This window comes from Lipomyces japonicus (genome assembly GCF_038497905.1).
Source record: "Lipomyces japonicus strain CBS 7319 unplaced genomic scaffold V1514scaffold_3, whole genome shotgun sequence".
Taxonomy (NCBI): Eukaryota; Fungi; Ascomycota; class Lipomycetes; order Lipomycetales; family Lipomycetaceae; genus Lipomyces; species Lipomyces japonicus.
In genome coordinates, this window is record NW_027117815.1 from 23,808 (window position 1) to 39,977 (window position 16,170).

General features: G+C 39.8%; 6 protein-coding genes across 6 annotated transcripts; 4 read left to right on the forward strand and 2 right to left on the reverse strand.

Moving 5' to 3' along the window:
* Window positions 1–61: 61 nt before the first annotated feature.
* Window positions 62–3,593, forward strand: V1514DRAFT_365507 (tRNA synthetases class I-domain-containing protein). Its single transcript, XM_066929811.1, has 3 exons — window positions 62–300; window positions 352–392; window positions 455–3,593. The coding sequence occupies exons 1-3, from the start codon at window positions 171–173 to the stop codon at window positions 3,476–3,478; spliced, it is 3,195 nt and encodes a 1,064-aa protein (XP_066785639.1). The 5' UTR covers window positions 62–170; the 3' UTR covers window positions 3,479–3,593.
* Window positions 3,521–5,580, reverse strand: V1514DRAFT_324381 (topoisomerase II-associated protein PAT1). The gene is made up of 2 exons (XM_066926408.1): window positions 5,313–5,580; window positions 3,521–5,246 (listed from the first exon to the last, which is right to left on the reverse strand). The coding sequence occupies exons 1-2, from the start codon at window positions 5,375–5,377 to the stop codon at window positions 3,770–3,772; spliced, it is 1,542 nt and encodes a 513-aa protein (XP_066785640.1). The 5' UTR covers window positions 5,378–5,580; the 3' UTR covers window positions 3,521–3,769.
* On the forward strand, window positions 5,434–8,609 carry V1514DRAFT_324382 (uncharacterized protein). The gene is made up of 3 exons (XM_066926409.1): window positions 5,434–7,392; window positions 7,455–7,529; window positions 7,587–8,609. The coding sequence occupies exons 1-3, from the start codon at window positions 5,891–5,893 to the stop codon at window positions 8,344–8,346; spliced, it is 2,337 nt and encodes a 778-aa protein (XP_066785641.1). The 5' UTR covers window positions 5,434–5,890; the 3' UTR covers window positions 8,347–8,609.
* On the reverse strand, window positions 8,352–10,919 carry V1514DRAFT_361544 (uncharacterized protein). The gene is made up of 2 exons (XM_066929712.1): window positions 10,609–10,919; window positions 8,352–10,415 (listed from the first exon to the last, which is right to left on the reverse strand). The coding sequence occupies exons 1-2, from the start codon at window positions 10,814–10,816 to the stop codon at window positions 8,719–8,721; spliced, it is 1,905 nt and encodes a 634-aa protein (XP_066785642.1). The 5' UTR covers window positions 10,817–10,919; the 3' UTR covers window positions 8,352–8,718.
* A 257-nt stretch (window positions 10,920–11,176) lies between these two features.
* Window positions 11,177–13,264, forward strand: V1514DRAFT_324386 (Ferroporti-1). The gene is made up of 3 exons (XM_066926410.1): window positions 11,177–11,705; window positions 11,759–11,940; window positions 11,994–13,264. Exons 1-3 carry the CDS (start codon window positions 11,468–11,470, stop codon window positions 13,095–13,097), a joined length of 1,524 nt encoding a protein of 507 aa, XP_066785643.1. The 5' UTR covers window positions 11,177–11,467; the 3' UTR covers window positions 13,098–13,264.
* Window positions 13,265–14,458: 1,194 nt separating this feature from the next.
* V1514DRAFT_275443 (cytochrome P450) lies at window positions 14,459–16,168 on the forward strand (the record flags this gene model as incomplete). Its single annotated transcript, XM_066924889.1, has 2 exons — window positions 14,459–15,500; window positions 15,555–16,168. 2 exons carry the CDS (start codon window positions 14,459–14,461, stop codon window positions 16,166–16,168), a joined length of 1,656 nt encoding a protein of 551 aa, XP_066785644.1.
* Window positions 16,169–16,170: the final 2 nt, after the last annotated feature.

Sequence of the window (16,170 nt, forward strand, 5' to 3'; positions counted from 1 at the left end):
AATCCAAAAAATTTCACGCGCAAAATGAAATGTTACTCATCGTTACAAAACAAAATAAATTAAAATATATATAAAGCCTCAGCTCTGCGAAGACGTGTATAGTTAGAGTTGACTATTGTTTTGGTGTCAAAAAGTTTGTGTCAAAAGTGTTTTTTTTCTTTAGCCAAGTCATGGATTTTCCTAAAGAAGAGGAGAAGATCCTTGCATTGTGGAAAGAATGGGACGCTTTTCAAACCAGTTTGAAGCAGTCTGAGGGTAGAAAGCCGTTTGCTTTTTACGACGGGCCTCCATTTGCTACAGGTATGTGAGTAAACTTTTTTTTTAAAAAAAAAAATATTAATTGGCATTTAGGGACTCCTCATTATGGCCATATCCTCGCTTCTACTATCAAGGTAATGATCATTACTGGACTCCTTGTAGAGAGAACACAACGCTAATTTTCTTTTTTTTCTAGGACATTGTTCCTCGTTATGCTCACATGACCGGTCATTACGTTGAACGCCGGTTTGGTTGGGATACCCATGGCCTTCCCATCGAGCATGAGATTGACAAGCGCTTGGGCATCCGTGGCAAGGCGGACGTGTTGAAAATGGGCATTGACAAGTACAACGAGGAATGCAGAGCAATTGTCATGAGATTTGCTTCTGAATGGCGTACCACGATTGAACGACTTGGAAGATGGATTGATTTCGATAACGATTACAAAACTCTTAATCTCACGTTTATGGAATCAGTCTGGTGGGTGTTTGGTCAGCTTCACAACAAAGGGCAGGTCTATCGTGGATTTCGGGTCATGCCCTACTCAACCGGGCTCACCACCCCGTTATCAAACTTTGAAGCTCAGCAAAATTACAAGGACGTACTTGATCCTGCCGTCGTGGTTGCGTTTTACCTGGTAGACGAACCCGACACTGCTGTGCTTGCATGGACAACCACGCCATGGACTCTTCCTTCTAACTTAGCCGTCGCAGCCCACCCTGAGTTTGAATATATCAAGATTTTTGATGAAAAGGCGCAGAAACATTACATTCTTCTTGAATCTTTATTAACAACGTTGTACAAAAACCCCAAGAAAGAAAAGTTTAAGGTTGTGGCAAAACTCAAGGGAACAGAACTTAACGGATTAAAGTACAAGCCACTTTTTCCTTATTTTTATGATGAGTATAAGGATGTTGCCTTCAAGGTTGTCAACGCCACCTACGTTACTGCAGATTCTGGTACCGGCTTGGTGCATCAAGCGCCCACGTATGGTGAAGAAGATTTTGCGGTTGCCGAAGCCAATGGCGTCATTTCAGAAAAGTATCCGCCGCCCAATCCGATCGATGACTCAGGAATCTTTACTTCACAGGTGCCAGACTTTGAGGGCTTATATTTTAAGGAAGCTGATAGAAAGATTATAAAGCACTTAAAGGAAAATGGGAACATTATTGTTGATGCTCAGCTCAATCACTCTTATCCATTCTGCTGGCGCTCAGATACGCCGCTCATGTACCGTGCCGTGCCTGCATGGTTCGTGCGCATTAAGGAGATCATTCCGAACATGCTTGACAATATTGCCAAGACTCGTTGGGTGCCGTCCGTGATTAAGGAGAAGCGGTTTGCCAATTGGATTGCAAACGCCAGGGACTGGAATATTTCTCGAAACAGATACTGGGGTACGCCGATCCCGCTCTGGGTGTCAGATGATTTTGAAGAAGTCGTTGTTATTAGTTCGATCAAGGAACTTGAAGAGTTATCTGGTGTTAGTCCCATTACCGACTTGCATCGCGACAAGATTGATCACATTACGATCCCTTCCAGACAGGGCAAGGGAGTCTTGCGTCGTGTGGAGGAAGTTTTTGATTGTTGGTTTGAATCGGGAAGCATGCCGTATGCCAGTGGTCATTATCCATTTGAAAACAACGACAAATTTCAAGGCGCTTTCCCAGCTGATTTTATCTCTGAAGGTTTAGATCAGACCAGAGGTTGGTTTTATACCCTTGTCGTTCTCGGAACTCATCTTTTCAACACGTCACCTTTCAAGAACTGCATTGTATCAGGAATCGTGCTCGCAGCTGATGGCAAGAAAATGTCCAAGAGACTTAAAAACTATCCGGATCCTGTCATTGTCCTTGATAAGTATGGTTCAGATGCGCTTAGGCTGTATCTTATCAATTCACCGGTTTTGCGTGCCGAGACTTTGAAGTTCAAAGAGGAAGGTGTTAAAGAAGTTGTATCCAAAGTTCTCTTGCCTTGGTGGAATTCATACAAATTTTGGGAAGGACACGTTGCGTTGTTGAAGAAATCGGATGGCATTGATTTCGTGTACAATCCTGATCTTACGAGCGATAACGTCATGGACAAGTGGATTCTTGCCTCGCTTCAGACATTGATCGGTTTTGTTCATCAAGAGATGGGCGAATATCGTCTTTACACCGTCGTTCCGCGATTATTAAATTTGATTGACGACATGACGAATTGGTACATTAGATTTAACAGAAAACGTCTAAAGGGAGAATCTGGTACTGAAGATGCAGTGGTTGCTTTGAATACCTTGTTTGAAGTTTTGTACACCTTGTCATTAACATTGGCCCCGTTCACGCCATTCTTGACTGATAACATTTATCAGCGACTTCGACCTTTTATTCCTAAAGAACTTTTGCCCGAGGATGCCAGGTCCGTGCACTTCCTTGAGTATCCAGTTGCTCGTGCCGAATTGGTTGACGAAGCCACCGAACGTGCGGTCGGAAGAATGCAAAGAGTTATTGAACTTGGTCGCACGATTCGCGAAAAGAAGACGATCGGGTTGAAAACACCATTAAAGACGTTAGTAATTATTCATAACGATGCTCAATATCTTCAAGACATCAGCGGCTTGCAACAATATATTGTGGAAGAGCTTAACATTCGTGACCTGGTCTTGACTTCCGATGAGGCCAAGTACGGAGTCGAATACAAGAGTGAAGCTGATTGGCCCGTGTTAGGTAAGAAGTTGAAACGTGATATTGTTCGTGTCAAGAAAGCACTTCCGTCTCTTAGTTCGGATGACGTGAAGAATTACCTTGCCACCGGAAAGATTACCGTTGATGGCATCGACCTTGTCGAGGGCGACCTTCAGGTTATCCGCGTGCTCGGCGCTGACGCGGTCGCTCACGGTCAAGAAGTCAACACGGATAATGACGTGCTTATTATTCTTGACACCACGATCTATCCTGAATTGAAAACCGAGGGCTTGGCAAGAGAGATCATCAACCGAGTGCAGCGACTAAGAAAGAAGTCCGGCCTGAACGCTACTGATGACGTCAGGGTTCAATACAAGGTGCTTGAAGACAACATCGACCTGGCCGACGTGTTTGTCGAACATGGCAGTTTGCTAGAAAAAGCATTAAGAAGACCGGTTGAGCAATTAGATGAAACGGCCGAGCTTGAAACTATCTTGGCTGATGAGGAACAAACCGTCTTGGAGGCTAGATTTGCGTTAAGACTTTTGAAGCTTTAAAACATAAAATATATAAATGTCTACTTTTTTTTTTGCAATTTATTTGTGTATCCAATTTATTTGTGTATCACGTATAGTTAGTAAGAAGAATGATAAATTTAATTAGAATAGTTTATATAGCATTTTACAAGAGAGCCAAATTGATTTGACATAATAGTTTATATGTAATCACTGCCTATTATGCTAATGGGATCAAACTTGAAAATACAAAAAAAAAAAAAAAAAAAAAAAAAAAATTAACATGAAAAAAAGGAAGTTCGAACCTATTCAAACAAAAAAAAAATACAAACATTACACCACTTCCTCAGTCTTCTTGGGAATATCCAATACCCGACGTGGTCCCTTGGCAGTTCCAATACTGATCTTTCCAAGCGCGCCTTCCACCACGTATTGTTCATGCCTAGGATGATTTTTAGCATTCGCGACCGCGCTCTCTTGCAATCTTTGAATCCTTTCCTGTTGCCTTCTCAATGATCGCTTGCCTTGCTCGTTCAAATACCTCTCGGCAATCTCGGTACTGATTCTTTGCGCAAATTGAGGCTTATGAATGGCCGTGTAGACCTGATAATAAAAATCTTCGTTTCCAGGATCATCAGTAATCAATTGTTGCAGCTGAAGTCTCGTCACATGATTCTTATCCGACGCGGTCATGAGTCCGTTATATTTCGATAACCGGGCAGCCTTGACCTCTTTAATCACTTCACCTTCTATCTGGGCAGCCTCAGCAAGAGTCTCATCTCGGATAGTGCTTTCATTATACAACTGCTGCCTTGGCTGGGTCAATTTTTGTTGCAAAAACTGCGGTTGATGTTCACGCATGGCAGCTGGCGCAGACGGAGGTGCGTCATCATAATGTGGAATACGACTTGACTGTGAGAATGACGAAAACTGTTGTTGTGATTGAATTGCTGGATCAAAATTAAACGATTGCTGTTCTTGAATCGACCTTAAATATTCTTCCCTGTCTTGGAAGCTTCGAGGGACCGGTGTTCCTTGATTTGGGAATCCATTGCTTTCGGAAAAATAAGCCCGCTGGTTCTGCTGCAGGGGTTGCTGCTGTTGATTAAACGAAGAATAAAGGTCATTAGCAGGAAAAGGTGGAAAGCTTGAAGAGTTTGATCCGAGGCCGCCATGTTGTGAAGGCGGAAATCCATACGGGTATGGTAGAGACGGTTGGCCTGAAAGTCCAGGACCATTAGGTCCACCGGGCAGGTTTCCATACAACTGGTCCGACTGTGTCTTTGGTGGCGAAGCCGATTGATTTGACTGTCTAGCTTCTGCTAACAACTGAGCTTCAACTTCTTCCAGGCTAAGAAATTTTTTCGCCGGAGCGGGCACGACAGGTTGTGCGGTGGCAGATGCAATAGCAGATACAGTTAGTCGTGCAGTAGATTGCGACAGATCGCTTTCCCATAGCGAAGCCATGGGTTTCAAATCGGGGATTTCAAACGACTGGCTCGTGTCGGCATATTTAGACGTATTCCCTGTATTGCTACTGCTATATTGTGGAGATGATTGCACGGTACTAGTATTACTCTCGTGTAGTCGCTGTGGAAGTTGTGGTTGCTGGCGCTGCTGTCTTCGGCTGGAAAACAAAATCTTTTCGTCATCCTGTGTCGTTCCGGTTGATGACAAGTTACTGCCTTGGCCAGCAAAATCAAAGTCTCGTCCAATTGTTTCCGCCCCGTCGCCAAAAGTTTCATCATTAAGAGCATCATAATCCTCGTCCAGATCTTCCGCTAATCCATCGTAGGCGTCCTCCACTCCACTACAAATTATTGGTCAACCCCCGACTTTCAATAAGAATTTCGTTGTTAAAAAAATAAAAACATACGAATTGTCATAAAAATTATCTCGCGATTCTGGATTCGCAGAAGGATCGAACCCAAAAAAAGACATTGTTACTTTTTTTTGTCCGCCTAGAGTAGTCAAATTTTTTTTTTCTTTTTTCTTTTTGGCTCTGAATATTTAAAAAAAATCTGCAAATCAGTATTTAATCCTTTTTATACAATAACAAGATTTCAATTCCTCGCTTCGATCGATTAAACAAATTATATATATAGTTATATAAATTTAAAATGATTGGCAAGAGTCGACTGGTTGGTTGTAAGTAAAATAAGCAAACCGATCACACAAGAAGGAAATCCCCAAACCACTTAATGAAAACCGGGTAACCAAGTTAATGAACAACTTTTTTGTTATACATTTTCTGAGCAAAAGAGCAAAAAATCAAGAATATTTAGTTACCTTTCACATTACATATGCCAATTACGATTGACAAATTACCACATATTAGATTTGACTTTTGATTGAATTTTATTCAGTATTCAATTTGCAACTAAATTTGGCAGAGTTTGCTTTACTGGGTGGCCGTTGTTGTAACTGTGCCCGACCAGCTAAACAACCTGGATCATGCTCTCGAGAATAGGAAATTTGCAGATAGTAAGAGCAAGGAAACATAGTACCGGGTTTGCTGAGGCTATTAGGATTTTGAGCTATGTTCGAAAATATTCAGATCTTACGCCAGAACCTGTTACTGAAGAGACTGAGCAAACCCAGAAGGAGCCCGCTGCGCCTCTGGGAGGTAAACCAGATAATTTATTCAAGATTGCCAGTGATATCGAATTAAGCACGCAAAATTCGACAGTTTTTGTCATTCCCAGTCATAAGTTTGTCAAGCGGCCAAACATGGAACTCTCAAGTTTCAAAAAGAATCGGCTGCTAATGCAAGATAGATCAAGCCCACTTCTTGAACAAGTCAGAGTACTTTTGTCATTGGACAGGCAAAAAATTGTTAGCATTTTAGACGAAATAGATTCAATTCAGCCAAATGAACAGACAAATGTTTCTGCAGAAAGATATCGACAATTGTTTGATACGCTTTACAAGGGCTTCACAGTCGATCAGTTGCATAGTTATTTAAGACTTAAAGGACACAAGAAACCTAACTCAAACAAGAAGGTTACAATTGGCATGATATTGAAGCAGGAATGGAAGGTTGTAGTATCAGATTCAGTGCAAGAAGACTTGCATGTTACTATTGAGTATAAGCTCCAAGATAGAAGTCGTTTTGCTCTCATTATGGGTTGTCACCCTAGGATTCTTCACCGGTGGGCGCGAAAGGGCATTCAAATATCGTTGCATCAGCGCAATTTGTCTCTTATTTTAACAGGACAGAAAACCGCGTTAAACGACATGAAAGACTCATTGGATGATTTTTTTAAATCTACATTTACCAAAGACTTGAAGTTTAATTTTTTGCAGTATCAATCACATCTGAATTTCGATTATCTTCCCACGGAGACCATATCACTTCTCACCAGCAGCTCGGTCGAGATTCTTAATCCAACCACAATTCGCATTTTTTCGATTTCACCGAGAAGAATCGACGTGGTCGAACGTTTGATTATTTCGTCAATGAATGTTTATAATAGATCGATAAATAGAATTCTGATTGCGACATCTGACGAAGTGCGGCTTAATTCGGATCTGTATGAAATGCATGAAAGAGATCCTTTGCCATGGTACGTGGAAAACATTATGTGGGTAAGGTATCAACAGGTCGCACGACGATCCGCTCTACAATTGCTTACTTCGGATTCAAATAAACTGGCGACGAATAATGATATTGCAGAGGATTTTAAACAAAAACAGTTTGAAATGATAGATTATGAAACAGATCCGCGGTATCTGTTCAGAATCAAAAACAGTACTAGTAACGCTGACGGAGACGATTCATTTGGTAAGCTGTTAGATAAGATCGGGCCTGATGGTCAGTTTGTAGAAGTTGAGAATAGTTCGGTGAACATAAATGGTGGACAGATTTATGAGAATCTCAATTTATTGGCACAAGAGTATCCTTCTTGGCAAAAAGTGCCAGAATTGAATGTGTTACCTCCGCAATATAAGGCAACGTACGTATAAAAATTATAAAAACTTATTTATATTCAATTTCTGATTTTTTTTTGTTTTTTAGATTTGGCATTGCATTACTCAACAGCGGAATCAAATCCACGGACGAAAGTCAATTTCCTTACAAGTTTTTAAAACAGTGAGTTTTTGTAGAACTTAATTTGCGACTTATTAAAATGCTGACTTTTGTAACTAGCGCATCGCTATTCACCAAACAAATGTGCGACATTGCTTTGGACAAATCTCAATCAGTTGGTTTAGAACTTGTCGATGATTCAAATGGCGCGGCCCGATACTATTACGTTCTTAATTTCATTCCATATCCGATTGGACATCCGACCTCATATCAATCATTGCCATCATTGGAGCTCATTATCCCGACTGATTTAAAATTTAATCCGATTATGGACAAGGCCAAAGTACGATTAAAAGAAACAGAAATTAATCTTGACATGTTGCGACCGTTATCAAAAGTCGATATTCAGTATTCGCGAACAGATTACAGCGAAGTTGACATTAAGCAATCAACCGTCTCGAATTATTTGGAAGAGTTGAAACTTGTATTTGAAGATGAAGATGACAGACGACGGTCAAGAATACCTCACACGTTGCTTGTTAATATTGGCAAACCTAGAGAGAAAAATTTACACGCACAATTTACGGTTGATCGCTTACGAGAAGAGAAAGCTCAATCTAGTGATGATGGTTCACAGGAGCACAACTCAAGTTTGGTACAATACATCTTCACTGGCTTAGAAGAAAGGTCCGATATTGTGTATAGATATGGTTCACATTCATTAAAGTATTCAATGGTTGATAGTGGAGAACTTGAAGGTCGCCGGGTTGAAGTAAACTTGGAATTTCAACAAGATGCCGACCTTCAAACTGAAGATCGTTTTAACGATTTGGTTCAAAGTTCATTGACCATCGCAGAACAATTCGCAAATGAAAAATGAAGAAACATGTCATCAAAATTTTTGTACTATATTGAAAAGTTTTTTTTTAAGAAAACATTATCTTCTACTAACCTACTAAACTAAAAAAAAAAAACTGAATTTGTGGCAGGCATTTAAAAATATACCCCAATTTTTATTTGAAAATACGTAATAACCAATACAAAAACTGGAATTGTGAATATTATGGATTTTTTTTTTTTTGGTAAAATGATTCACAAATATTTCGTTTCTTTCAAATTTTTTTTTTTTCCTGAAAAGCTCTCCAACATTGGTGCGACCAATATTTTAATACTGAGACTATTTATATGTAAACCAGTTTCCAAATCAAATTTCTATATATTTATCCTAAACCCCCACCGGTCCATGCTTTATTTAATCAATCTTAATCGACCCATAAATCTTTTTCACAAAGAAATAACTCGAAACATATCCAACAGATCCGGTAAGAATAAAAATAATAAATGAAATCAGTAAACTGTAACCAAGATATAACACGTTGCTAACAAATCCACCGAGTGATAGTTTGGAAACCCAGTACAAAACCGCGTAAAGGAAAACAAAAAAAGAAGACGACCCAGCCACAATAAAACTTCTCCATTGCCAATGATAATTTTCTGAGCAAAGAATGAAATATACAATCAAAATGGTTACCGTCGCGCAAGTCAAAATCATGATAAAATAACAAACGAAAAGGAACCCAAACATGTAGTAAACCTTGTGAAACCAAATGGAGTTCATAATAAAATAAAGTTCAACAAAGATTGCACCAAACGGCAAAATGCCGGCCAGTAGCAAACTAGGAGCCCATTTAAGGTAAATTGGCTGGTCTGGAATTTGACGAGGAATCTGATTAGTACGTACTGGTGCCTGCAATGGTGCTGATTTAAACCCGAAATAAGAGCCAGCAGCAGAGAGCGGAACGGATATCACAAACCAAATAACAATTAATGCAATCATCGTGCCAAGAGGAACAGCTCCGGATGACTCAGAAGCGATAAGAAAAAAATTTAGGAAAAAGAAAGTAAAGAACACAACGCCAGGAACAAATAATGGAGTTGCAGCCACATTAATCTTCCAAGATTCGCCACCAAATACCTTGTACGATCTAGCAGACACATAACCACCAATAAATCCTAAAAGCGTGTACAAGATGATCATCACAGTCGCGAGTGAGCCACGACTTGACGGGGACAAAAATCCCAGCAATGCAAAAAAAATGGTAAGACCTGTCATGACGAATAATTGAGCACCACTGCCTAAAAAGACGGAAAGCAAAAGAGTATTTTTGGGAGCTCTAAAGACATCTCCGTGAACAAGCTTCCAACCCGACTCTTCTTGGACATCTTCGTTAAGGTCAAGTTGATTATACTTTGCAATATCCTTATGCAAAGTACGAAGAAGAATCATTCCAACCATGCCAGTCAAAAATACAACAATAATTGACGAATTAATGAGCGAAAACCAATGAATCTTTGGATCAAAAACATGAAGGTATTTGTCCCAACGAGTAGCCCATGCAGTGGGCGATTCAACCCATGTGACTGAATAAGTAAATGTAACTGCACTGTTTGAATCTCTGTTAAGCAAGAGTTTCTCCGAAACATCGCAGTTAGTGACGGAACCGCTCGAATCCACAGACGTACGACGAGATGATGGTTCAACTAAAACACCGACAACACGGTATTTTCCTGATCTTGTTACATGATATTCAACGAGAATTTCATAATGGTTATTCAAGTATGGATTTTTATCTGCCTCGATACTTCCCAATTCAAACCCAACAGCATAAAATTTCGATTTGGTGACTTCATCATATTTGGCGCGAGCAGCTGGGAGACCATCAATCAGCCAGTTCAGAGCATAACCTTGACGAACTCGTCTGTTGACAAATTTGGCCGCACGTGGCTCATAAGTCGTGGAGCATAATGTTCTGCAAGACTCGTTTTTGACCATTCGAAGATCGAAAGGTGAATTAAAAATACGATCACCAAATAAAATAGATCCAAGCGATTCAGCTTGTTTCTCAGGACCATTTTGAGGTCTGCAGAAGTGGAATGCAGGATGATAATCTATAACACGTTAAAAAGTTACTCGAAAGATTAGATAAATCAAGCTTTCATGGTAATTTGAATTCACAAACCACACGCCACATAGTCTTCGGCAGTAAAATGTTGGTTCAGTACAATCCATCAAACAGCTACTGCGTGACCGAATTCATCCACTCGTGCATGCGAAATATCGTTGCCATTACTAGTGACTTACAATCATAAGAAATAACACTCTTTAAATGTTGATCTTCTGGATCCATGGCCGGTGTTAGCCTGTTAACAAGTAAAGGTACTGGATCATTTTCTTCGTAGTCAGTTGGGGCCACGCCTGGAAGGTAAAATGCTCTTGCCGTCGTCGCAAATAGAAGCGCATGTAGGACAACTGCCACGATGGTCGGCACAGCCGAGCCCTTTATCTGCATCACAACAAACAAAGAACGTATTTACAAATTTCAAAGTATGGTGTTTCTGAAATTCTGTGATAATCAATGTGTGAATCGTTCAATTGACGCAATTGAAAAGGGCCAAACGTTGAAGTGGAAAAGAACGACCGGAATTTGTCTAGTGCTTTTAAGGGGAAGAAGCAGCCGTACAAAATCCCAAATGTTTATACAGTTATACCATACGTGCAATGTACATACAACAATAGGGCGTAAAAGGCCGCATGTTCTTAGGCTTCATTTGCATTTGCAGCATTCGATTCGGCTCATATAAGCATGTAGTATTTGTTACGTAATGCGTGCTAATTATATAATTACATTCATATTGTTAACTAGCAGCCAGGAACTACAGTTTTGATCCAAAGTTTGGGTTAAATTCATTTGCCAGTTTGTTTATACTTATGCAGTATATTCGTTACTCATTTTTGTTGTAATAAGCAGAGAATTGGCTGCTGAGTTGATCTGGAATGTGCTCCCATACCGTGGTATGTCATTCATGAATTTACTTTAATGTTGGCGATTTTTGGCGGTTTTTAGATACAAATTCAGCTTTGCAACAACAAGGCACAACGCTTGCAGGCTCCTCAGAGTGGTATATCAGAATTCACAAGTTTATTTCAGATATAACCAAACATGGCAATTGAGAATTCCATTGCCTATAGAGTGTGCATTTCCCATTTCCTTTCAGCATGGAACTCTCGCATATTTGAGTACTCCGCAGTACTGTTTCTTGCGTCAATTTTTCCTGGAACTTTACTTCCTCCGTCATGTTATGCTATGTTTAGAGCATTGTCGGCTATTTTTTTAGCTCCGTCAGTCGGCCGACGCGTGGACTCTACGAATCGACTTGTTACCGTCCGACAATCGATCAGTAAGTCATATTCAAACAATACGTTTAGACAGAAATATTCATTTTGTAATAAGTGTATCAGAGAAGTTCGGTAGCACTTTCTTGCGCTTTATTGATCGCCATGATTTGGCTTTCAGTTGGCGAGGCATCTACCGGTATTTGGATAAAGATTGCATTCATGTTGGGACTAGTACTGCTTGCGTGTATCGAAAAATTAGCCTTAATTATGAACACCGTCTCAGTTGAGAGAGATTGGGTATGTGCCGTGTTATCAGAATGTGCGTTTTTATTTAAACTTATAATGGGCAGGTTGTTGTCATTGCGGGTTCTAACAGCGACGACCTAAGAACTCTGAACTCCATCATGCGCAGAATTGATTTATTTTGTAAGATGGGAGGTCCTCTTGCCATTTCCTTTTTAATTGGTTTCAGTATTGTTGGATCGATCGTTACTGTATTAATCTTAAATTTGGTATCTGTTGTGATTGAGTATGTTAGTATAGCTAGAGTTTACCGCTTGGTGCCAGCCCTTGCCTATCGCGTCGAAGTTGCAACCGAGGAACATGCTGAAGATTTGGGGATTGTACTCGAGCAACAACAAGACGAAGGAGAAGAAGAATCTCTTGGGAGGTCAACCCGATTTTACCGTTCATCATCATTTAGTCGCGCCGTTAATGCTTTTTCTTCTCCTCTTCAGATTTATATAAATCACGATCAATTCATTCCTTCATTTTCTCTTGCCATTCTTTATTTTACGGTTCTTTCCTTTGGAGGCCAAATGGTAGCATACCTTCTTGCCATGGATTATCATCCAGGCACCATCGGTGTGCTTCGTACTTTCTCAGTTGTTTTTGAATTAGGGGCTACTTGGCTAGCACCTCTTGTGATGAAAAAGATTGGAGTGGTTCGTGGAGGTATATGGTTTATTAATTGGCAGGCAATTTGTTGCGTGATCGCAGCCATTTCAATTTTTAAAGCTTCGCCAACCGCGCTTTCAGATCATAAGGTTTTTTATTTTTTTTCATCAACCAGTACTGCACTATTGATTTTTGCCGTGGTTTTCTCTCGTGTCGGTCTTTGGGGATATGATCTTTGTGCACAAGTCCTAATTCAAGAAGGCGTTGAACAAGAGGCCCGCTCCACATTTTCTTCTGTTGAATCATCGTTCCAAAATTTTTTTGAACTGCTCTCATTTGCATCTACAATCGTGTTTGATAAACCAAATGTTTTCAAGATTCCAGTTGCATTATCTGCAAACTCGGTTGTTATTGCAGCCGTATTGTATGCTGTATATGTTCGCCGGGTAAGGAAACATTTACTTCATCTTCCACTCGAAGCATGTTTTGGCCTGAAGGCTAGAAACCAGATCTTGGCAACCGTTGAAGAAGAACAGCTTGATGAATTTACGGATTAGAATTGTGAGGACTGTTAGATTTTTTTTTTTTTTTATTTTTAACAAATATTTTGTCGCGCCAATTGCAAGATAGACTGCATTATGTATTCATGCCAATTGACTAGTTCTATGCTGTTTCTGATGAAGTATGTAATACAATACCAATTATATATATTTTTTATATGGCGCAAAATTGTCATCTTTCGACTGAAGAGCTTTCTAGAGAAGTAAACTAAAAAGATTGTGCATTGTGTACATGCGCTGTAAGCGGCTTTCTGTACGTTGCTACTATAGTCTCGCAGTCTCATACACAGACTTGTTTTTTCTTGATAGCCAAATTATGGAAACCGATTGTTGGTCGACTCATGGCGGGCCATAAACCTGATACTTTCTACGTTTGAGTGATAAACATGCTGAGTCACAACCCCATACGAAAACTCATAAATCCAACATGAATCTGCCAAGATCAAACCTCTCATTCAGGGATCATTGTCAATGACTTACTTATCCCTTGAATTTAGAACACAATCGCCATAAAATCAAACCGTTTAGTTTGTTTGCATAATAAGGTACACCATCCAGCCTATCTGAAATGTAATGAACGAGTAAGCACTAAATTAAACACTAGATAAAGTTTCAGTTGGCTAATTTAGCCCTAGGTCATGACGCCAATAGCCCTAGCTTAGGGTTTTAGCATTACCCTAGCCCAGGCTGGAAAAAAAAGTGTATAAAAGAACGGACAGGCCCCGAAAGCGTAGCTTTTTCTTTTTTCTTTTCCTTAACTCTCTTTGCCTTTTGGCTTAGATCAAGTGTAGTATCTGTTCTTTTCAGTGTAACAACTGAAACGTCCTTATTTAGGACTTATTTTGTTACTCTTATTTTTGTATGCGGTGACTAATCCGCTGGGCTTGCCTATGATTGGACACATAGTGTCGTTGCTATTGCACTACCGGCAACCGACGCAAACTTCCCATCTATATTTTTAATTTTTTTCTTTGGGTTGAAGGATTTAGTTAAAGATTTATATATGGGATTATTTTTAATCAGGTTTGTATTAATAGATTTAATTTTATATTACAATATTGTGGACGTACTGGTAGAAAAAAATTATGCAGAACTTTTTGATGAGACTTCATACGCTAAGTTTTGGTCGGAATATTTAAGTTAGATTTGAAATTTGCGAACTAGCTGCAATCAGTAAGGACGGACGCTCGTAGCCGCTTTGGAATTGCGCAATCTTAGCAGATTTCAGAGGTGTTGTACGATATAAATATATGGCTATAACATATTGCTAAAGTCTACCTTTCATCGTCGCGTTGCAAGTACCGAAAGGAGAGAGCTTGCCATTTAAGCGTGGTCCTGCCGACTGAGAACAAGTGGAAATGCCTTCTCTCAAAATTTCAATTGCGGCAGCTGGCCTGGCAGTGTATATTGCACATCGCCATTTTTGGTTAAAAGATGCATCACTATTGACATTAGGATCCCATTGGCTTTTGGCATTTTTAATACCTTCAGCCATATACGCTTTGTATAAGTTCTATATAGGCCCACGATTCTTTTCGCCATATAAATCACTGCCTGCGCCTACAGAGAAGCCGCATTGGCTTTATGGTCATATTCCATATTTTAATACAGATTTACCTGCAGCAAAACCAACACAATGGGTCAATCAAGTCAATGACAGTTCACCTTTCTTTCGCTACAATGGTTTTCTTAATAAAGAGAGACTACTGATTATTAGTCATGGCGCATTACATGCCGTTCTGCAATCTCACTCGTATGAGTTTATCAAGCCTTCCTTTACCAGGCGGTACTTGGCAAAAATTGTTGGTGACGGTATTCTTAACGCCGAATATGATTACCATAAGCGACAAAGGAAACTTTTAAATCCCGCTTTTGCTTTTGGACATATCAAATCTCTTGTTCCGATTTTTGTTTTAAAATCAATTAATCTTTCAAACGTTATTGCAACCCTGATTGAGTCACCGACTGCGAAGGTTGAAGATGATGGAAGCGTGATCATTAATGTGGAACCACTAGCCCATGCGACAACGCTTGATATCATTTTCGAAGCAGGTTTCGGTGTCGAGTTTGATGCTCTTGAAAACAAAGACAATGAATTACTTAAGGCATACCACAAGCTTTTTGAAGCTCCTGAACTGAGCACCTGGCGTTTGTTGGAGACTGTGCTTACAATGTCTCTCGGACACAACATTGTTCGCACTAAAAGAAATAAAGAAATCGATCAAGCCGTCAAAGTTGTGCACAAATTTGCCGATGATTTGATTGAAGAGAAACTGCAAAAGCAAAAGATTGCAAAGACATTTGGCAAGACCAATGCAGAAAAGGATATTTTAAATATTTTAATTCAAGAAGGACAGGGATCTTGGACACGTGAAGAGATAAAGAACAATTTGCTGACTTGTAAGTTTACCAGTTCGCTTCACTCGGTTGAAAATTAATTTTATATATATATAGTTTTTGCAGCTGGTCATGAAACAACATCGGGCGCAACAGCGATAGCAGTGTATTTACTGTCTAAGAATAAGGAAGTACAGAACCGACTTCGTGATGAAATTCGAGCACATACTTCAATTTCTGCCGATTTTAATGAGGATAATCTTCGCAGCCTGACGTATGATAAAATTGAAACATTAAAATATTTAAATAATGTTTCAAGAGAGATTTTACGATTTATTCCTCCCGTACCGCTTACAATCAGGGAGGCGACTAAAGATATTGTTGTCGAAGGAGTACTCGTTCGTAAAGGAACCGAGCTAATTATTGCCGCCGGTGCTATTAATCGTTCCAAGAAATTTTGGGGACCTGATGCTGAAGAGTTCAATCCAGACAGATGGGATAACTTGCCAACGCTTGCGACCAGTCCTTATTCTTTTTTGACTTTTTTGCAAGGACCACGATCATGCATTGGCAGAAGATTTGCGGAATTGGAATTCAAGGCTTTACTTATCGCTCTTGTGTCGAGGTTTGAATTTGACGAGGTCGAATCTGGAAAAGATTTTAAGCTGACCAATTTTGTAACGTCAAAATTTGTTAATGGAGTACCTGTAAAGGTCAAACTTGCACGTTGAGA